Source organism: Vitis riparia, chromosome 4, assembly GCF_004353265.1.
Source record: "Vitis riparia cultivar Riparia Gloire de Montpellier isolate 1030 chromosome 4, EGFV_Vit.rip_1.0, whole genome shotgun sequence".
Classification (NCBI taxonomy): domain Eukaryota; kingdom Viridiplantae; phylum Streptophyta; class Magnoliopsida; order Vitales; family Vitaceae; genus Vitis; species Vitis riparia.
In genome coordinates this window covers 17,111,369-17,134,527 of record NC_048434.1, presented here as the reverse complement: position 1 = coordinate 17,134,527, position 23,159 = coordinate 17,111,369, and the positions used below count along the sequence as shown (strand labels likewise).

Sequence of the window (23,159 nt, the reverse complement as noted above, 5' to 3'; positions counted from 1 at the left end):
TGAGGGGCTAAATTAAAGAACAAATCCACATTTGCTCTGTAATAGACTAACTAGTGAGAATAATGCTGTTTACAGTCATATGCCGTCTAAGTGTTGTATGGGTGCATGGAAATCTCTTTAGTCTGTCTCACTAGGATGAACAGAGAACATAACACCATGTTGCTTCTTCTGCTTTCTTTCTTTTGTCTATCTACCTTATCAAAAAGTGACATCTAATCTAATCACAATCCCCTTCTGAAAAAATCTCATTTATTTACATTTTTGGGTTTAATTTTTTGTTTTTTTTATTTGATTCTTATTTCTCCAGATTTTGAGTTCAATCTTGCACCCATTTCTTTTTAGATTTTAAAGGAAAAAAAATATTAAAATATAATTATATTATATACTTTTTCATTTTTTTTAAAAAAAAGATGTATAAGTTTATTTTTACTTTTTATTGCTATCTTGAAATTTTGTCTTATTTATTATTTAAATTTTGGTATAAATATATAGAATTTTAAGGGGAAAAAAGCCCCACTATGAATAAATTTTGAATAATCCAATCTAATTAACCCGACCAATTCGAATTTAGCTTGATCAACTTGAGTTTAATCCGAGCAACCTAAGTTTTATTCAAGCAACCTAAGTTTAATTCGATCAATCCGAGTTTAACCCTACTTTAGAAAAATGGGGTTGGATTGGACTTAAGTTGAGTATCTTAGTTTAGAGTTAGATTGGGTTAGTTATATGTGGAATTTCATTTTGTCGAGAATTGAGTGAGGTGTAAGTATAGAAGTTGGTGAGTGTTTGCTAAACCAACTTAATAATTTAATAATTTAAAGCGACTTAATAATTTAATTTAAGTTATTAAGTAAATTAAGTATATTTAATAAAATAACTTAATTGAATGACTTAAAGTAAAAAAAACATCTTTAAATAATAAATAAAAATAATTAACTTTTTCTTAAGTTCACATGTTCATTTTACGTTTTTATTTTTATTTGTCTTAATCACATCTTCAGATGTTACAAGGAAGAAGAAGAAACTAGTGACCAAATTCTCATCCATTGTTCGGAAGCTCGTTTGTTGTGGCAGTTGATCTTTGCACTTTTTGGCATTCAGTGGGTGTTAAAATTGTTCAGTTAAAGAGGTCATTCTAAGTTGGCATGAGTCATTTGTGGGTAAAAAGAGGAAGAAAGCTTGGAAAGTTGTTCCGTTTTGGGCTTTCTAGTGGGAGAGAAATAGGAGGTCTTTTAACAACTTTGAAAGCACAAATCAAACAATTAGGTTTTTTTTTTTTTTTTTTTTTTTTTTTTTGTATCTATTTTGGGATTGGTTAGATTGTACATTAAGGACGGATCTTTATCATTATTAGATTTTGTGAATTGGGTAGGCTCATGATAGGGTGTGGTAGTGGGTTTTCGTGTCTTCGCGCCTTTTTGTCATTTTTTCTTCATATACGACGTGTATATTTTCTTTCTTTTAATACAATTCTTATTTACCTATCAAAAAATATAAAAAAAATTCCTACTTCATGATCTCCATTGGTACTCGATCTTCTTTGCCCTAATTATAATTTATAGGAATAAATATGTAAATTTGAGATTTATAATGAAATTTAAGTTAATTTTATGAAACACTCTTAATGCTTAAAGTAAGTATTCGCTAATCAATTTTAAGTCAACTTAAGCATAATTTAATCTAAAGTCAACTTAAGTCATTAAGTAATAAGTATTAAGTTTTATCAAATATCCCTTTAGTGGGTATTTGGTAAACCAACTTAATAACTTAAAATGACTTAATAATTTAATTTAAGTCATTAAGTAAATTAAGTATGTTAGGTAAAATAACATAATGACATGACTTAAAGTAAAAAATAAGTAAAAATAATTAATTTATTCTTAAATCTACATCTTCATTTTACATTTTTACCACCATTGCCCTAATTATTTCTACGATCTATTCTCCTACTTCATTATTATGTGACCTCATTTGTCTTAATTATAATTTATGAGGATAAATATGTTAATTTGATGATTTAGAATAAAATTTAAGTTAATTTTATCAAACAACCTTAATACTTAAAGTAAAAATTAAGTAATAAGTCTTAAGTTAACAATTTAAGTATAATTTAACTTAAAATCAACTTAAATAATTAAGTAATAAATATTAAGTTTTACCAAATATCCCTTTACTTGGGGTAAAATTTTGATTTCAATTTTGAAACTTTGCAAGTTTATTTTAAATTAATTTCTTATCCAAATTCCAAGTTTTTTATTTTGTTGGGGTTTTTTACTAATAATTTCTCATAACATTTTAGCTTTAAATTTTCTTGATAAATAAGAGAAAAAAGAAACAAAAATAGAGTCTAATTACACAAAATTCAAGGAGGACTTGTTTGAGAATGTTTTCGAAAACAATTCTTAAGTACAATTTTCAAAAACAGTTTTAAATTATTTTGAAAAACAAAACTCCTTTTAGAAATAATATGAAAATAGTCTTTCCAGCTTATTTTGCATAAAAACAATTAATGCAAAGTATAAAAGTTTTCAAAACATTCTTTATATTTTCAATTATTACTAAGAATGCTTTATAAAAAACAACTTAAAATACAGAAAATTTGTTTCAAAAATAAAATATTTTAAAAATAAGTTCTCAAAAAATGGTTTTTTGTCAAAAATTTGTTATAGAAAACTATTTTCTAATCTAAATAATACAAAACTATTTTTAATAATAGTTGTCAAATACAACCTTATTTTTGTGGAGGCTTTTTTTTTTCTTTTTTTTTTTAATAAAATAAAAAATAAAACCTTTTCTTCCGGATGCTGCCATGACCACTCTTTCCCCACTCACATGGGATGGATCTTAAATCCCGGATCTAAGCAACTTTTCAGTGACCACCCTGTTTGGATGGCAAGAAAAAGGGGAAAAGAAAAAATGAAAAAGCTTCCACTCTTCAACAAAGAAAGTGGTCCCTTCCCTTCATAAATAACCTTTTCTTAAATCAAGTAGAGAACTGAAGGCATATTTTACTATGAAGAAACAGAGAAAAAGAGAAAAAAAGATCTTGATGGAAGCTTTTCTGATTTGTTTAAGCATGGTGAATCATGAAGATTTGTTCTACTCACATGAACTTCAAGATTTGGTCATCATTCTAACATATAATATGAAATTAAATACTTGCAATTAATCTTTTTTTTTTCTTTTTTCTTTTTTTATTGGGTCATTCTATCTTGTGCTAAAAATTAAATTTTCAATCTAAATAAATAAATAAAATTGTGTCAAACCACAAATTACCATTAATAAAAAAATTGAATTACCAGAAGACTATGTTTGGTTTCTTTCACATACTTCTTTAAATTGAATTACCATTAATAAAATTTAATAAATTATTTTTATATACTTCTTTAAATTTATTTAGTTTATTTACCTTTTTAAATAATTTTAAAAAGTATAAATTTTAATTATATTTAATTTTCTTTCATATTTTGTATAGTGAAACAAAACATGAGAAAACTATTTTTTTGACTTTTTTTTTTCTTTTTTTAATACTTTTCGAGAACTAAACATAACCCACAGAAAGAGGATTTAGAAGATATAATCTATTAGTATGTAATTTTATAACTCCAAATATTGGATGTAAAATAAAAATAATATAAATTACAAAAATCACCCATTTGTGTTTTAATTTTCTTTATCAACTCCTAATTTTTAAAGTAAAAATATTAATTGAATTTTTGTTAAAATTAAAATAATTTAAAAATAATAAATTATTTTTATTTGCTACTTCAAATTCATTTCACTTATTTTAATTCATCAATATAAAGATCGAATTATTTAAAAATAAGTCAATTTTTAATCTATTTTAATTATATTTAATTTTCTTCCATATTTTTTCATATGACAAAAAAAAAAACAATTCTTTATATTAAAATGTTTTTATATCTTGTTATAAATGTGAATACAAACTTCAAACACTACTTTTCCCCCACCTTCAAAGTTGACTTGGAAAAGAGAAATGGATTACTTATTTGAAAAAGAAAATAATGAAGTGGGTGACACCAAATATATGAATAAATAAATTTAAAACAAGTAGATTGACCAAAATATTTACCACATTTATAATATATCACCATCAACAACCGATGGCCAGTCAGCCATTGGGGAATTGACATGACATTCCACCATCAAATGGGTATTAGTGATGAAATCATGGCGGCCAAGGCAATAATTGTTCCATGAAAATGAAGTCAATCTCCATGCCCTCCACGCTCAAATCCATTCACATTTCATCCAATGCCCAACAATCTCAACTTCACCCTTCCCTCCATAAGTTTTGAATGAAATCACTAATAACTATTTTAGTTTTCATAGCACAAGAGTATTCACATTTATTTTCATTCTACAAAGAAAATTTTATTATATTAAAATTATGTTTGGTTCTGGAAATAATTTTTTTTTTTAGTATGAAAAATATAAAAGAAAAGTGAAATATAATTAAAATTTTATATATTTTAAAATTATTTAATTTTTATATAAAAAGTTTAAATAAGTGAAAAAAGTTTGAAGTGGTATATAAAATAATTTATTAATTTTATGTTTATTTTGTATTTTCTTTTGTTTTTTCTTTCTTACTTTTGGATTTGCTTTTTTACTTATGTGGACAAAAGTTTCAAGTCTATTCCTCATATTTTTAATTATTGCTCAAAACGCGACATAAAAGAAATTAATAATACCTAAAATTTGTTGTGAAAAATAATAAATTTTTTATTATAAGTATTTTAAAAATTACTTTATGTAAAAAATGAGTTAGGAAATTGCTTTTTGTTTTGAAAAAATATATAATTTTTTTTAAAAAAAAACAAATCTCTCTCGTTTCATTGATTGGTTGGGAGTAATTTGTATTTGTCTCTCTTATGATGCCTTTTATAGGCCTCCTTTATACCTTCTTTCATTCCACATTACTTTTTTTTTCTTTATAGGTAAATAAGAATTGTATTAAAAAAAAAGTATACATGCAATATACAAAGAAAGAAGGATAAAAAAGCACGAAGACATGAAAACGCGTTATTATACCCTATTGAGAGCCTACCCAATTCACAAAGTTTAACAACTATAAAGAACCACCCTCAATGTACAATCCAACCCAATTCCAAAAAATATATAAAAAAGAATTTTTTAATTATTTGATCCGTACAGTCATAATTGTCAAAAGCCATCATATTCCTCTTCTGTCATAAAGATCAAAACAAACACAAGAACAACCTTTCAAGTCTTTCTCCTCTTTTTACCAATAAAGGACCCGTGTTATTTCTCAAGGACCTCTCTAATTGAACAACTCAACACCCACGCCCTTATATTCCTCTTCTGTTACAAAGCCCAAAACAAACACAACAGAGCAACATTTCAAACCTTTTTCCTTTTGTTGTACCAATAAAGGACTCATGACAGCTCAAAAGGACCTCTCTAATCGAACAACTCAACACCCACGGGATGCCACATTATAAATATATTTCATATCTAGTTATAGAAAAAATAACTCATGATTTGATAGGAAAAGTATGTTTGTATTAGTTTTTGAAAAGTAAGAGAATATTTGTTAATTGAAAAAATTTATATTTTGATAATAGTTGTTAAAAATTTAGGGTTAATTTCATTTACCTCATTTGAGGTTTTAGTTAAATACATGTAACAATGTTTGAAACTTCATCACATACCTTTCCTATCCTTTTCGTTTTTTCTTTTCACTCATCTCCCATTTCATTCAAAATAAGGAAGGTGTACAATGAAATTACAAAACTTACGAGGGTTAGATGTATTTAACCAAAATTTATAATAACATTTGATTTTAGAATGAAAATATGAAATATATATTAATGTAAATGTTTTCAAAGTACTTTTATTATTTTTAGAGCACTTTATAAAAAATACTTTTAAATTTATTAAATTCGTTTTAAAAAATAATATGTTTTCAAAACATTTTATTTATTTTTTATTTTCAATAAAAAAAATTTTAAAGTGAAAAAAAATTGTTTTTGAAAACAATTTTCAAACATATTACTAATTTTTTTATCGACATATTATAATGAATGTGGTGTAAAATTTAAATATATTTATTATTAAAACCAAAATTATTTTTACTTTCTACAACCTTTTCTTAAATTTGATAAAAACAAATAATTTAAACAACCTAGTTTAGTTAATTTTTAGTAAAATTCATAAAAAAGAATGACTAATTTTTATTTTTAATTGCAAGATATGAAAAGAAGGAGGTTGAAATGAAAATGACAGCTCAAGCTCATTGGGCTGTGAATTTTTTCACTGTCAACCACAGGTACACGGATCCACATTCTCTCTCTTATTTATGGGCGCTCGCAACAGTTCAAAGTCGAGCCCCTCTTGGTCTCTCTCTCTCTCTAAATTCTCCCTCAAAAGTCGCAGCCAAAAAACGACACCCGTTTCATCTCCGACAGTCTACAGTTGGAGAGTTCGCCGGAAGGTAAAATTTCAGCCGTCCAATCACCTTCCGTCGGTCCTGATTGATCGGTCCATTTCTCGGGAAGATATCACAAACGAAATATTATTTTTTAAAAGCCAGATTATTGTCTTCATTCTTTGTTCTGGTTTGGATCTGGAGCTCCTTTTGTCTCTGTTTTGGTTGCCGAAAAAATGGAGAAGAAAGGAAATTTTTTTTTTGAAATTTGTGTTTTGCGTTGGACAGCTCAATTAGAGTTTGAGTGTTTTTTTTCCTTGGCGCTTTCAATCTCTGTTTGATTTCCGAGAAAATGGAGAAGAAAATAATTTGAATTTCCTGGAATAGTGTTTTTTTTTTTCGTTGGACACTGAATTAAATTTCTAGCGAAAATTTCTTTTCCTTTTGTGATTTAGGATTCTGTTTGCTTGCCGAGAAAATGGAGAAGAAAATAAATCAAGTTTTTTTGAATCTTATGGTTTTGCGTTTGACAGCTCAATTAAAGTTCTAGTGAAATTTTCTGTTGTTTTGTGATTTTGGACTCTGTTTGGTTGCCGACAAAATCGAGAAGAAAATAAATCAAGATTTTTTTTTAATCTTATCTTATGGCGTTGTACAGCTCAGTTGAGTTTGAGTGAATTTTCTTTCAAGAGTTTACATTTTCTTGTGCCCCAACGGTCGTCGAGAAAGTGATGTGTACCTTTCTGGTAAGATTGATTGGAAACTTGTAGTCGTTTGGACGGTCTTGGATCTTGATGATGCATATATTTGAAGTTGAAATTTCTAGTTCCTCTGTTGTTATGTGTACATTGTAATGCTGATTGGAGGTTTCTCTCCTAACTGATATCAACCATAGAGAATAATTGGTTGATCGGAAATTGAATTCTGTATACCATGTTTTGATCTTTTTCACAACTCACCTTCAGCCCCTTTTTTCTTTTTAAATATGTCTTGGGAACCAAACGGAGAGTGAGGATCCCGTGTTTTGAACTTTTTCACAACTCAACTTCAGTTTTTTTTAAACTTTTCTTGGGAACCAAATGGAGAGTGAGGATATTATTTATTTATTTTTTCTGATGAGTAAGAGTGAGGATATTAATCTTTGGCATCTTATTAGGATTGATTGGAAAGCTGGTTTTTTTGGACAGATTTGGATCTTGAGGATGAAAGATATTGAAATTTGAGATTCTTGGTTTCTATTTTTTTTTTTTTGCCCATAAATTAATTTGTAGCTTAATCTCAGTTGGCTAACAACAGCTGATCTTGATCTTTTGTGAGGGTATGGATCAGACGCCATTGATTAGACTTTATTGGACCTTTGAATTTAAATTAGATTTGTTGAATTTTGGTGAGGTTTAAGGAGAGTGTGAAATCTTACTTGTTAGTAGTTAAAATTTAGAGAAAATAATGATAAGTTCTGTTTTATGAAAATGTCTTATGTATGCCAATTTCATGATCACATAAAGGAAAAGGTACAGAACTATCCGATCCATAAAAAAGTGGAGGTGCCGAGTTTGTGACTAGTTCAAAGTAAGTTTTTATTCATTTTTCAGTGCAAAAGGACAAAGCTTCATCCTCAACTATTAATTTACCATTATGCCATATTAGGTTTTCTCTTACTACTTTATCTTACACTTTTTTTTAGCTTCCCCTTGTCTTTACAGGCCCCTTCTGATTGATTCAGATTCAGTCCTTCTTACTCATGCAGGCCAGTTGCATGTTAATGCTGCACAGTGACTAGAAAAATTGAGTGTATAGGATTTTCTTTGTATTGGGATTTGATAGTCCATTAGTGGGTGGCTTTAGTAGATTTACATATTTTGATTTATAGTTTGGAGGGTTTGGTATGTTCCTTGTTGGCGTTAAGTTGGGTCTTATTTATAATTTGTTGAAGGTTAACTCTTTCTGAACTTGTGGTTTTCCTTTATCATATTTGATAAACTCCATATAATTGTTCTATTCTCAAACTTGTCTATTCATTCAAGGTACTTCATGGTTGTTTTTCTTTCATGAAGCTAAGCTAGACCTTTTGAAAGTTTGAGAGCATTTCGAAGGAGATTAAGCACCATTTTGGGAAGTTATTTGCCAAGCCTTTAGATGGTTCTTGGAGGATTGAAGGTTTGGATTGGTCTCCTATTTCAGCAAAGAGTGCTAAGTGGTTGGATTGCCCTTTTTCGGAAGAGGAGATTCACAATGCTGTGTGACATTTAAATAAGGAAAAGGCCCTTGGACCAAATGGTTTCACCATTGCTTCTTATTAGGAGTGTTGGGAGACGATTAAGGATGATCTTTTAAGAGTGTTCTTAGAGTTTCACAATAATGGAATAATCAATCAAAGCACAAACGCTACCTTCATTGCTCTAGTGCTAAAAAAGAGTCAAACAAATATGATCTCAGATTATAGACCCATTAGTTTGGTTACTAGCTTGTACAAAATCATAGCCAAAGTTCTATTAGGGCGATTGCGTAAAGTCCTCCAAGACACCATCTTTTTAACTCAAGGTGCTTTTGTTGAGGGGAGACAAATTCTGGATGCTGTTTTGATTGCTAATGAGTTGGTGGATGAGAAAAGGAGATCAAGAGAGGAAGGGGTAGTCTTCAAAATTGATTTTGAAAAGGCATATGATCATGTTGATTGAGACTTTTTGGACCATGTACTTGAAAGAAAAGGGTTTAGTTCAAGATGGAGGTCCTGGATGAGGGGATGCTTATTTTCGGCGACATTTGCAGTCTTAGTAAATGGAAATGCTAAGAGGTGGGTTAAGACATACAAAGGCCTAAGACAAGGAGATCCCCTCTCTCCTTTTCTCTTCACCTTGGTGGTTGATGCTTTAAGCAGATTGATTGTGAGAGCGGAGGAGAGAGGTTTATTCGAGGGGTTTCTAGTGGGTAGAAATAGGACCAAGGTGTCTCATTTACAATTTGTGGACGACACCATCTTTTTTTCTAAAGCATCATTTGAAGAGTTGCATTCTCTCAAGCTAATTTTGTTGGTGTTTGGGCGGTTATCAAGGTTAAGGATCAATCTAAATAAGAGCACTCTCTCGGCAATCAACATTAGTCAAGACCAAACCACAAGGTTGGCTTCTCTGCTTGAGTGTGTAGTCTTTGATTGACCTTTAACGTATTTGGGTCTCCCTTTAGGGGAGAACCCAAATTCGCTCTCCTTTTGGGATCCAGTGCTGGATAAAGTCTCTAGGAGGTTGGAAAAAAGTCTTTTTGTCCTTAGGAGGTAGAATCACCCTAATTCAGTTTTGTCTGTCGCACATCCCAAGCTAATTTCTTTCTCTTTTTAAGGTTCCAGCTTCAATAGTTTTGAGGATTGAGAAATTACAAAGTGATTTTTTATGGTCAAGTTCTGGGGAGGGTAAAAGAGATCATTTGGCGGTTTAGGGTTTGAGAAAATCTCTATAAGGAACAAAGCTTTATTAGGGAAGTGGCTTTGGAGGTACCCTAAGGAAGGTTTTGCCCTTTGGCATCATGTTATCTTGAGTATCTATGGGACATATCCTAATAAATGAGATGCCACCAATATAATCAGATGGTCACATCGTTGCCCCTAAAAGGCTATTGCTCATATTCTTCAAGTCTTTTCTACATACATTCGCTTTGTGGTAGGTGATGAGACTAGAATTTGTTTTTGGGAAGATCTATGGTGCCGACTAACCTCTTTGTTTACAATTTTCAAGACTTTTCAAAATCACCACTACTAAAACTTGTCCTATTTAAGCTATTCTGGGTAATAACACTTCATTTTCTTGGGATCTAGTCTTCAGACGCAATCTAACTGATGAGGAGATTGTGGATCTTGAAAGACTAAAGTCCTTACTTTTCCTTGTTCATTTGACTCCTTCAATTCCAGATGCAAAAGCTTGGATATCGTCCTCTTCGGGAATTTTCTTAGTTAAATAATTTTTTTTAGCCTTATCCATTGTCTCAAATTTTGTTCCTTTCTACCCAACTAATCTTTTGTGGAAATCAAAAGTCTCCTCTAAGGTCAAGGCTTTTGCTCAGTTAGTGACACATAAAAAGATAAATACCAATGACATACTGCAGTTGTGAAGGCTTTTCAAAGCCCTTAGCCTTAATTGGTGCATCCTTTGTAAGAGGAGCAGAGAGACGATTGATGATTTCTTCTTGCATTGTCCGATTACTTTGGGATTGTGGCATAAAAGTTTTTCATAGGCTGGGATGGATGGAGCAAGTTCAGCCTAGTAGTATTTGCGATATGTTGGTGATTTCTTTCAAGTGTTTTGAGAATTCTATCAGAGGCAAGATTCTTTGGAGGATCATGTGTCTCTCTCTGTTGTGGATTGTGTGGTGAGAGAGAGGAATGTTAGGATTTTTGAGAACATTTAGAAGATGTCGGAGATGATGTGGGATCAACTTTATTTTTATGTTTCTTTTTTGGGCTTATTGTACAAACATTTTTAAACCTTATCCTTTGAGTATAATCTAGCTTAGTTGGCTTTCGTTATGTACACCCTAGGGTTGGGTTTATCATCCTTTTATACTTTTATCATCTTTTCCTACCTGGTCACTCAAAACCTCTTTCTTCAGAAAGGCTCTGTTTCCTACTGTCTCTTCTGCCAAGGGTCATGCACCAAATTGTTTCTGTACTGGGGGAAAAAACACCGTAGAAATAAGGACCGTAGCATAAACAGAAACCGTCAAAGAGTTCTAATTTGTAATTTTTTTGGGTGGTGAGTTTCTGGAGACAGCAGTGGTGGTAATGCATGTGGATTAGTGGTGGTAGATTAGAACTAGATTAAGGTTAGGATTTTGAAGAGATTTGTTATTTTGAATATTGAAAGTTCCTTGTTATTAATTGATTTTTAAAATGGTGAGATATTATCCAATAGGGAATAATAAGTTAATAGCTTTTTCTTTGCTGGATGTTTGCTCAAATCTCCCTTTCTAAAAACTGACTGATGTGATGGTTTTTTGTAATTTCTGGTTTAACTATCACAACAGGAAAGCTAAAAAATGTTTGAAACATTATGGTAGATTCTCTGAAATGTTTGTGTTTAATATTTTTAGGGTAAAACTGAATCTTTATCATTTTCCTGTTTGAATCTTAATAAATTCAGTGTGTGTCCTCCCCTGAAGGTACTTGGAATAGAATGGCATTGGTCACAACCGCTGAAGTTTGTGATGCAAACCCACAGCTAATTGTTAGTGGAGAGCTCCGGGCACTGCAGCCCGTGTTCCAGATTTATGGTCGGCGCCCAGTCTTCTCTGGGCCAATTGTTACCCTCAAAGTCTTTGAAGATAATGTCTTGATCCGCGAGTTTCTTGAGGAGAAAGGTAATGGCAGAGTTCTTGTTGTTGATGGGGGTGGAAGCATGCGGTGTGCAATTCTGGGGGGCAATCCTGTGGTGCAAGCTCAGAATAATGGATGGGCAGGTATAGTGGTCAATGGCTGTATACGGGATGTTGATGAGATCAATGGTTGTGATATTGGGGTAAGAGCTCTGAACTCCCACCCGATGAAAGCCAATAAGAAGGGGATTGGGGAGAAACATGTACCAATAGCCATTGCTGGGACAAGAATCTCCGATGGGGAATGGCTTTATGCAGATACTGATGGAATTCTGATTTCCCGAACTGAGTTATCTGTCTAAGCGTCCTTTCCTCTGAAACCAGTACTTGCACGAAGCTATTTCTGGGAAGTAAGTTTTATTGTATTGCTTTGTTGGTAAATTTGTGTTCTTAAGCTCACTTCAGAGCCTTGATGTTTGTACTATTCTCCAAATATGTGATAATGGAAGTATGCTGTTCTGTCCACCATGGATAAATGTCTACCTTGTGTTTTCCTATTTTTTGTTCTAATCTTCTCCGCCTTTGGTTAAATGTCTAAAAATACAGGCCCTATGTCAACAATTCAAGTACTGCAAGAAGTATATCTGAAAGATCTGCATAGCCTAGCTAGATGGTTTAGGTTTGTTTTTCCTGGATTCATTATCATTGCACATTTTTTCGAGTTATATATGGAGGGTGGAATGGAAATCTTGCCTCTCTAAAAGAACAAAAAAGGGTAGAAGATTCACATTCTTGCTAAGCGAAAAGATGAAAGGTTAAAATCTTGAAATGATGTTAAATCCATGAACAGGAAGTTTAGGAGAAAGTAACCTTTGTTCCATTACTAGAAATGTTAGCTTCTGACATCATGATTTCTTCTTTCCTCCTGGGTTGGGATATTAGCTTCTAGGACTAGAGTTTGTGCTGTTGGTCTTGTGGATTTCTAGATCAGTTGAAACTGAGTTGTGAGTCTCCTGTTTCCTTTATCTCTACTGTGTATTGATTTCACTTCATCACCCTAAGGTTCCGATCTTTGAGTTCATTGCCTTAAGGTCCAAGTAATAGTTGACAGCCAAAGTTAGAACTCTGAAAGCTTCCAAAGCCAGTGAAAGGAAGCTTGTCTGTTATAGATACATGGTCCAAATAAGAATAGTTATTTCACTTGGGGAAACCTGATGATTGATAGATTTTTAGGGTACACGTCAGTGCCAACTTGATTCGTTTTGGCTATAAGGTTCAGTACTTCATAATGAAATCGAAATCAGAAACTGAAACCAAAACGAAACCGAAATCAGCATCTGGAACCACCATTGAAACTGAAATCAGAAAATTTCTTGTACTGTTCTCTCCAAAGGTGCCACAGGGCTTACAGTTGAGATGGAGATTAAGTGGTAGGCTGGCAAAGCAGCAGAGAGGCCCTTCTACTTAGCCAAAATGTTAGTGTAACCAACTTAATCTTGTTGATTAACCATATCATCCATTAAGAAAATTGAATCCAAGCAAAACCAAGATGTTAGCAAGTTGCAGTGTGTAGATTTTGTGGAATAGAGTAAAAGATTTGTGAATCAAAGCCAACCATAATGCTCCCAATCTTCAAGTGAACCTGTAACTTATGAAAACTGTGGGAGGAGCTTATTTATTTTTTGTTTTCTTTGGGACTAAATTTGATCGAAAGTTGAGATTAGGAAACCGATTAATAGTTTCCTACATGATCGCTTCCAAATCAGAATATCAGCCTGTAAAGATTAGTTATGACATTCACAAAACCCTCCAAAATCTTGTGCTATATGGCCCCCAGCCAGTGACATCAAAGAGGTAATCTAGTTCTTAGGATGGCTTATTTGATACAAAATAATTCTGTTTGGCTCTTGAAATCACGCATGATACTGGGAAACCTCTTTGAATGGATTCCGGTGGAAGTCTTAGTGGGATGGTAATGTCAGTACTGTTCTATAGTTTAATGCTCCAGTTTATGCTGATCCTCGCAGCTTTGTTAAATCCAAAGAATACGTAAGACTAGGGGACCTCCGGTCTCTTTTTTTATGTTCCTGGCTATGGAAAGACCCATGCAAAACGCTGGCAATAGTTGGATCTAACTATGACAAAATACATGGATTTCCCTGTTTCCTTGTGAGGGCAATAAAAATTTCAGCTAGCTGAAGCGGCTTTACAGTTGTGTTGTAGGACTGTTCTCTTTATTGTCTTACCCTTTTCAGGAAGAAAAGATGGGAGATAATAGGACATGCTTTTGATTTGAGATAGTAACACTTTCCAAGTCAATATGGTTGTAGTCTTATGCTATATACCGGTAGTAAACCCATGTAGCAGCCGCTCCTCTTATCATATAATACTCTAGCAATACGTGCGGAGTTACTGAAAATCTCGATTTGTCCGGCTGTACTTGCATCTCTCACTCGTTGTCTCCTTTATGGTTTGAACCGTGTGGACCCAATTTCATATCATCTTCTGTACGGAATTTGTCAATCCCCTACTCATCACATGGACTTGTTGCTTGGATATTTTCAGTGTGCGGTCATAGTTTGAATGGTTGTCATTGACGGTAGCCCAAGTGAACAATTGGACGATAACTTCCAAGAAGCAAGTGGGGGGCTGCTGGGAAGTGGGGTAGTAGATGGGATATGTAGGGAATAGAGAGAAGGAAACAAGATTGGTTGCAGTGGTAAGGTGTCCCTCTTTGCGTACCCAAGTTGCCAAGTCCTGATCCCCACACACTTCATTGGCTCTATTAGGTATATATAGCAATCCCAGCTTTATAAATGCACAAGCCAAGTCTATCATCCTAATTCGGATCCTCTACTCAAAGCCCATCCTTTATCTCCTTCCTCTTGACTGATAAACATGGGTATTCGTTTGCCCTCAGTGATTACTAATGTGAAGCAAATCCTTAAACTGCAGAGGGATGTTCCAAGAGGACATCTAGCTGTTTATGTGGGAGATATCGAGACGAGGAAGCGATTTGTTGTCCCGGTATCTTACTTGAATCATCCTTCATTCCAAGACTTGTTGAGGCAGGCAGAGGAAGAGTTTGGATTTGATCATCCAATGGGAGGTCTTACATTTCCTTGCAAAGAAGACACTTTTGTTGATCTCACTACTCAATTGGGTGCCTCATAACAGATGAAAGAGGGAGATCCCCTGCAATTTTGATGGGTTTCCTTTTTGCCCTTTTCCCATTTTCTTTTGTAGAGCATAGGAATCATGGCAGACCCATGTATACATTCTTTCTCCATGTAAATGGCTAGTGATTCAGATGATACTTGATTCTCCTTCAGAAATCTATGGCTGGATTCTCTTGCTTTTTTTGTGCATATTCGTACATTAGGAGTGAACCCAAGTCCATTTGTCAAGTGTGATTTGATCCTTTGTTGTTAATCAAATAGGATTATTGATTTGATGATCTTTAAGGCACAAGACACCGGTAAGCGACAAGGCACCTAAAAAAAGTTCTAAATTTATGATTCTTATCAATTCTAGTAGTCAAGATTAAAGCCCTATGATCTTACACTGTCAAGCTTCCAAAATATGCTCAATTCCATATTCTGCTATGGAGCTCATACTTTGGTCCTCCTATAGTTTTTCTGCTGTGACATAGACTCTACAAAATCTTGCTGTTGTAGTGAAAGTCGGGCTCCCTGCTGAGATTCACTTTAGAAGATTATATTTATGTAGTTTTTTTGTTGATTCAGTGCACATCAAAATATCAGCCTTAAGCCTTGTGGTATGTTTGGTTCCTGGAAAATTTGAAGAAAAATGTAAGGAAAAGAAGATAGAGAAAAAATAGAAGAAAAAAAAAAGTGAAGGAAAAGAAAAAATAAATTTAAAATTAATAAGTTATTTTTATACATCATTTTAAACTCATTTCACTTGTTTTAACTTTTCGATATAAGGATTAAATAATTTGAAAATGTGTATATTTTTAATTATATTTGACTTTTTTTGATATTTTTTTATAGTAAAATACAACGTGAAAAAAATTATTTCCTAGATATTTTTTTTCTTTCCTTAATAGTTTTTGATAACCAAACATAACCTTAGTGATGGACTCTCTTAGGATTTCAAACTCTTAGTCAATTGCCTTAATCCATTGATTTTATAGAGGCGGCTTCTTAGCTCTTAGGATTACTTATTTGACACGGAGTTTTGGTTTGACTCTCAAAATCACACATTTGGTTTGATCACAAGCAAGCTAAATAGACCCTTGCCAATAGCTAAAGGCATGAGATAAGGGAATCTCCATTGTTGTTTTCTGTTAACCTTGCTACTGAAAGTCCTTTACATAGGGAGTGTTTAGTAAAATTTAATATTTATTACTTAATAATTTAAATTGATTTTAAATTAAATTATACTTAAATTGTTAATTTAAAACTAATTATTTAATTATTACTTTAAGTATTAAGATTGTTTGATAAACTAATTTAAAACATATTTTAAATCAACAAATTGACATATTTATAATCATAAATTATAAATAAGGAAAAAGAGGTTGAGTAATAGTAGAGATAGTGGAATAGCAAAGAAAATCGTTGAGGTAACTAGGACAAATAAGGGTAAAAAAGTAAAATGAAGATATGAATCTAAAAATAAGTTAATTTTTTATACTTATTACTTTTTGTTTTTTTATTTTAAGTTATACCACTGAGTTATTTTATAAAATATATGTAATTTATTTAAGAATTTAAGTTATTAAGTCACTTTAAGTTATCAAGTTGATTTACTAAACACACGCAATGTTAGCAATGATGGATCTACCATGTAGTGAGACCAACCAATCTAGTTGAAGAATCTATGAATTTGATGAAAGTTGTATAGTAGTACATTCTCTACCAGACAGTGTTGGACCCCTGGATCAGCTGCTCCTCTACGAAACATCATCATGCAAGGAGTGACAAGAATTACAGTAGAGCATCAGCTAGTTGGTCTGTACTTGCATTTCTTACTTTCTCAGTCTCCTTTCTGGTATGAGGTGTGTAGGTCCAAGGTTGTCATCAAATGCATCTGCGGCTTATATTATTCCATTGTACGGCCATAGTTTGAAGAGCCATGTGGGGCTGCTGCAATCATCATTTAGCTAAATAGTCTTATCCTCCTGAGAAATAAAAGAAAGAAGGTGATGTTAGGACAAGTTTTTGAGTTAGGATAGTCATGCTTTCCAGATCAGTAAGGTTATACGCGTGGACAATGTCATGGTCATGGACCAGCTGCTCCTCTATGCTACATTATCAGACACTAACAACAAGTGCAGATTGACAGAAAACAATGATAAAGCACCACTTAGTTGGTCTGTACTTGCCTTTCTTAGTTTGAGTTGTCTGGGTCCAAAGTTTCCGGATCTTTTGCTCAGAAGTTTCCAGGGTATGGCCATGGCTTTTATATTATATCATACGAAAACATTGAATATTAGAGTTTTGACAAGTTCAAATTGACAAAATATGATCTTAATATATAGATTTATCACATAATTCATAAAAATAAATTTATTCAATTTTTAGTTCCAAATTCTAATTAGTTTTATGTACTTATTGTTTTGTTGATTGATACTTATATGTGTGTGTGTGATCTTCAAAATTCTAGCCTTTCAAGTTCGTCATCATTCTTTTTCCACTAAAAAAGAAATAAAAAAAGCTAATATTAAGTAAAAAAATTTATTCACTAATCGCTATCATTTTTATTGTCAGCATTCAAATCATTCAAACGAAAATTTTCTGATATTCTTTGTAAAAATAAATTGACTCGACTTTTAATGTAACATTTGACAACAATAATATAGTCTTTTTAAATAAGATTATTTTTCTAAAAAATCATAGAAAATAGTTGAAGATATATGTATTGTTGTATCGTAATATCGCATATTGTATCATGTATTGTAAGATATATTTTAAAATAAGATATAAATTATGATATGTGTCGATTTTCATTAAAAAATATATCGTATCGTTGTATTGTTTTGTGTGTCATAAGTTTTTAACAACCATGTCTACCTTGTACTTATAAATAGGTAGACCACATCCACCATCCTACTCCAAAGTCTTCTTCTAGTATCAGTTGATAAATCTTGTACTCAAAAGGTCTATTCTTGTGCATTCCTCCTTGGTGATATTCATGGGTACCTGTCTGCCCTCGGTGATTACAAACGCCATGCAAATCCTCAAGCTGCAGCCTGTTCATATTAGAAATCAGTCTGATGTTCCAAGAGGCCATTTTGCAGTTTATGTGGGAGATACTCAGAAGAAGCGATTTGTGGTACCAATATCTTACTTGAATCATCCTTCATTCCAAGACTTGCTGCAGCAGGCCGAGGAAGAGTTTGGATTTGATCATCCAATGGGTGGTCTTACAATTCCTTGCAAAGAAGAGACTTTTGTTGATCTTGCTTCTCGACTGAATCATCTGTGACTGCTGGGAAGTAGAGATATTCTACTATATTTCTTGGGATTTTCTTTTGTTTTTTTTTTTTTCTCGTTTTTTTCCCTCTAAGATAGAGGTGTAGTAAACCCCCGTATGGTAAATGCTAAGTTCAATCCCCATAAATGAAGTTGTTTCTCCCCAAGTTGAGCCAGGTGACAAATAGTTTTCCTTCAAAACTCTCACGCTGATTCTCTGGCCTTGTATCTGAGGGAACTGAAAATTATGATCAGTTTGCATTGTATACAAGTCTTCTGCTGATTGGAAATATTTGAACACCAAAACACAGTGTGCAACATGAACGTGTAGGAGACTGAGTCAAACACCTTTGTGGTTCAGAGAAATTCTCAATGATTCTCCCTATGATGTCAAAACATGATTCGGTCTTAGGTCTGCCATACACAAGCAAACTACATAGAGCAATCACAGTTAAGCTTTAATGTAGGACCATGTGTCTGGCATCTCATATCTAAAGGGTGAGAGCCTTCCGCAGGCTCTGCAAGGTGTAATAAACAGAGTAAGAGAAAATCCTATGACACTACTTGTAAGTCGATCAAAAATTATTTCAAGGTGTTCGTAGTAACCTGTCTAATGTTTTACACTCTTCCAATAATTTCCTTAGAAAAATTGCAGGATCCAATAATTCCAGATGGCTTCTTAATATTTCTTATCGATCCACTAATCAAGATCATAACCCCTTGATCTTACACTATTGAACTAGCAAAATATGCTCAAATCCTTATTCTGCTATTGAGCTCGTACTTCGATCCCTACTGAGGTTCTCTTCCTACAATATAGACTTGCAAAATCTTGCTGCTATGACTTCTGGAACAGCTCAAAGTTAGAAATCTTTGGTTTCCTAAATGATCTCATTCGCATCATAACACCAGCCTATGACCCCTAGCTACAGTTCTCGTAAATTCCTAAATGTTGGCCATGGCTTCTGCAAGTGATTTCATATAGGAGACTCTTAGTTTTTTTTATTACTCATTTGGCAAGGAGAAAGAGAAATGAGACCTTTTCCACCTGCTTTGGAATATGGTGTCCAGTGGTAGTCCTGGTTGCTTTAGATCTAAAGAAGGCATAAGATTAGGAAACCTTTAGTCTCTCATACAAAATGTTGCAATTGCTGGAATCTAACTATGATACTATTGATGCTGTGAGGCCAATCAAAATTTCAGCTATCTCAAGAATCTACGAGTTTTATGAACTTGGTTTCACAGTTGTATGGTGGGATATTCTCTTGATGGCTTTATCCTTTCTGAGATGGAAGATATATGGTAATGTTGGTACAAGTTGTTGCCTTGGTATATTCATGTTTTCTGGATCGATGTGGCTATACACTTATGCTAGACAATGGTTGACCGATGGACCAGTCAGTCCTCTGCTATACATCATCAGACTGTATGAACATGTATGGTCTGAAAGACGATTAAGATAAAGCATCATCTAGTTGATCTGTGCTTGGTTGTGGGACTCGGTTTGGTTTCTTTTCTGGTTTGAGCTGTGTAGGTCCAACTTGTATCATCTTGTTCACTGCATTTGTCTATATCCAACATGCCACATGCATCTGCTGCTCATAAGATCCAGTGTAAGGTCATAGTCTGAAGAGTCATCCTTGACAGCAGCCTGGAATGGTCAATTGGATGATAACTACCAAGCATAGGTGGGGCTGCTGCAGAATATAGGCCAGTTGATGGGTAAATGGGGAATGGAGAGAAAACTAAAACTCAGAGAGTGTCATTGAGATAAATGAGCAAAGCCAGTGAGAACCTTGATAAGGGGGGCCCTCTCAGACCCAACTTGCCATGACCCTGACCCCAGACTTGTTGGCTCATTGGATATATATAGCAATCTCGTCCCTGTAAATAGACAGACCAAATACATCATCCTACTCCAAAGTCTTCTCTCAACAATCAGTCGATAAGTCCTGTATTCAAAAAGCCTATTCATTACATTTCCTCCTCTTCCTCGGTGATAAACATGGGTATTCGTTTGCCCTCAGTGATTAGTAATGCCAAGCAAATCCTCAAACTGCAGTCTGTTCATATTAGAAGTCAGTCAGATGTTCCAAAAGGGCATTTTGCAGTTTATGTGGGAGAAATTCAGAAGAAGCGATTTGTGGTACCGATATCTTACTTGAGTCATCCTTCATTCCAAGACTTGTTGCAGCAGGCAGAGGAAGAGTTTGGATTTAATCATCCTATGGGTGGTCTAACAATTCCTTGCAAAGAAGAGACTTTCATTGATCTTACTTCTCAATTGAGTGCTTCATAACAGATGAAAAAGAGCAATCCTCTTGATCCTTCTTATTTTTCTCCATTTTTTAACCTCAGAATAGAGGAGTTGTTGTAACATGTACATTTTTTTCTCCATGTAAATGCTGGGAGCAATCCCCAATAGATGGAGTTCTTTATCCCCTAATTGATCCTGATGGTAAATAGTTTCCCTTCAAGACTCTCAGGCTCATTCTCTGGCTAGTTTCTGAAACCTACATCATATGCACTTGACTTGAAAGGATTTGAAAACTATTGAGCATTGTGAACGATCATAGACTTCCAAAATCATGCTGCTATATGACCTCTGGTACAACTCAAAGTTAGGGAGCCCTGGCATGACTTTCATTCAATGGGAATCTTATTGATTGCATGCATTCTGCCAAGTCGACAATCTGCAGCTTACATGCAAATCACAATTTTATGATCATGGACCAGTTACTTGAAAAATTTACCTTCAAACCTATGATTAGTACTTCATCACATTTGAGATGTGGCCAAGAGTCTATAAGAACCAATTCCCACCGTCTACCCCTGCATTTACTGGATTATCTTTGAATATTTAATGCACTGGATAAATGCCTTATATTCCTACTTTATTTGCAGATGAAATCATTGGGTTCTCTAAGAAAACAAATTGAAGATTTGATCTAGCATCACAAGTCCACCCATTGCTTACAGTTTTGATTAAATAGCTGACATAGGTTAAAGCCATGCACACCCTTTCTCAAGTCTATACTCTGCTGGAGAAGTAGGTCCAAGCTCAGGTCACCTTTCACACTGTATTTGTTGATATATGAACAACACCACATGGATTATCTTCTTGAGAAGAGCACATGGTAGGCTTTCTAATGTGAGCTTATTATCCGAATTGCTGATCTTGACAGTAGAAAGGGCTGGATACAAACTAATAATATAAATCAAACAGGATTACTGAAATAATGAACAACAAGACACCAGGAAATGAAAACAAAACAGTCTTTGCAAATTGAAAATTACCTCTGGCTTCTGTTAGGAACTATGTATGACGGTCCATGTTGAAGGTTTTGCAGTACCGAATATCCTTTAGATTTAGTGGTAGGTCTGAGCTTGTGATGATATCACCATGAATTTATCTGTACATTAGCAATGTCACATAGTTTGGCTTGGTAGTTTTCAAGTCCATGGTCATATCAGCTCAAGGTGAAGTGGTTTGGACAATTATTTCAAGCAGGTTGGGCAATGCATCGTAGGTGGAGAGATTGCTCTGTCTCACAGGGAGTCCATGTGATTGTTGAAGAGCTAGGTCCCTGGCCCAATGGTCAACTTGATGAGCACAGTTTCCAATCACCACGCACTATCTGAAAATTTTCTGAAGACATGGCAGTATTATTTCTATAAATGCATAAGACTGACTGCATTAGCCTCCAGCTCCAATTTTCCCCCCTCATGCTCCTCTAGTGTTAATGTTCTTGGTTCTTATTCCATCCTAAAGCACTTGAGATTACCTTGTGTCTCTGCTTCAGCTGATAGTCATGGGTATTCTCTTGTCCTCAATGGCTCTTCATGCCAAGCAAATTCTTAAACTCCAGTCTCTTACCAGAAGCTCACCAAGTCAATCAGAAAGAACAGCAGATGTTCCAAAGAGGCTCTTTGCAGTTTAAATTGGTGACATCCAGAAAAGGAAATGATCGTTTTCAGTGTCCTACTTGAATCATTCCTTATTCCAAGAGTTCTTAAGTTGCGTTAAGGAGGAATTTGGCTTCAATTGCCCAATGGATGGCCTGATAATCCCATGCAAGGAAGATGCTTTCAATGATCTTACTTCTCGACTACATGCATTCTGAGAGTAGGGATACCAAAGAGTTAACAAAATAGTTGCTTCCCTCTACGTTTTCTATCTTCAAATTTGAACTCATGTAAATTCTTTCATTCATATACATAACTTGCAGTGTGATTAAATTCATCTTCAATTGAAACGTAAATATATTCCTTTCTATTATTTCTTTCAAATAGCAGAATAAGAGTTGTACTCTTCATTATGCTGTGCATGATCACCCTCAGATTTGTAATTTGTGAGCTCTTTGACTGTGATGAACAAAGGGATGGGAGAAGGAAATTAACAGATGGGAAAGTAATACCTTGCATCCTGCAAATCTTGATCCTAGGAAAAAGTTCTCATCTCTGATGCTTCACCATGGTCGTTTAACAAGGAAAAATGTTGACAACAAGACATCTTCTGCAATTTTAGATGCTATAGTCTCCTGTGCCCTTCACAACTCTTTGATCAAGCATGAAGATCCTGAACAGTTCTATAATGTTGTTCTTCAATCATAATGTTCAGATAACCATAGGTGAGGATTTTACCCTTAATGGCTATTATTAAGATGGATAAATCAAAAGTCTTTACCTCAAAAGTGTCATGGGAAATGTCTATTTGTTCACAAAGCACAACATTCAGCAGCTGAAAGTGAAAGCATTGGACGACATGAGTCAGATTCCAACATATGAGAATGCAAAAAAGAGTTCCTCAGTACCAAAAATCAATCCTCACAGGATATGATTTAGTTAATGATCGCCAATGCTCTGCACTGAACTATCTGGTTCTGATATTAGGAAACTGCTAAGAATCATGAGAGGACCTCTGCCTGTAAACAATTCAGAAGCTAGTGATTACATTCCCCAACTTGGAGCTTGGCAGCAGACAGCTTCTGCTGCTTGAGTACGAG

General features: G+C 33.8%; 4 protein-coding genes across 4 annotated transcripts; all 4 read left to right on the top strand.

Annotated features, from left to right (window-relative positions):
• Positions 1-6,378: 6,378 nt before the first annotated feature.
• On the top strand, positions 6,379-12,270 carry LOC117912710 (putative 4-hydroxy-4-methyl-2-oxoglutarate aldolase 2). The gene is made up of 2 exons (XM_034827394.1): positions 6,379-6,478; positions 11,561-12,270. Exon 2 carries the CDS (start codon positions 11,575-11,577, stop codon positions 12,073-12,075), a length of 501 nt encoding a protein of 166 aa, XP_034683285.1. The 5' UTR covers positions 6,379-6,478; positions 11,561-11,574; the 3' UTR covers positions 12,076-12,270.
• A 2,184-nt stretch (positions 12,271-14,454) lies between these two features.
• On the top strand, positions 14,455-15,170 carry LOC117912712 (auxin-induced protein 15A-like). The gene has a single exon (XM_034827398.1). The coding sequence runs from the start codon at positions 14,612-14,614 to the stop codon at positions 14,885-14,887; it is 276 nt and encodes a 91-aa protein (XP_034683289.1). The 5' UTR covers positions 14,455-14,611; the 3' UTR covers positions 14,888-15,170.
• Positions 15,171-17,746: 2,576 nt separating this feature from the next.
• LOC117912711 (auxin-responsive protein SAUR21-like) lies at positions 17,747-18,792 on the top strand. The gene has a single exon (XM_034827395.1). It carries the CDS (start codon positions 17,873-17,875, stop codon positions 18,164-18,166), a length of 294 nt encoding a protein of 97 aa, XP_034683286.1. The 5' UTR covers positions 17,747-17,872; the 3' UTR covers positions 18,167-18,792.
• Positions 18,793-20,033: 1,241 nt separating this feature from the next.
• LOC117913371 (auxin-responsive protein SAUR21-like) lies at positions 20,034-20,632 on the top strand. Its single transcript, XM_034828327.1, has one exon. The coding sequence runs from the start codon at positions 20,159-20,161 to the stop codon at positions 20,450-20,452; it is 294 nt and encodes a 97-aa protein (XP_034684218.1). The 5' UTR covers positions 20,034-20,158; the 3' UTR covers positions 20,453-20,632.
• Positions 20,633-23,159: the final 2,527 nt, after the last annotated feature.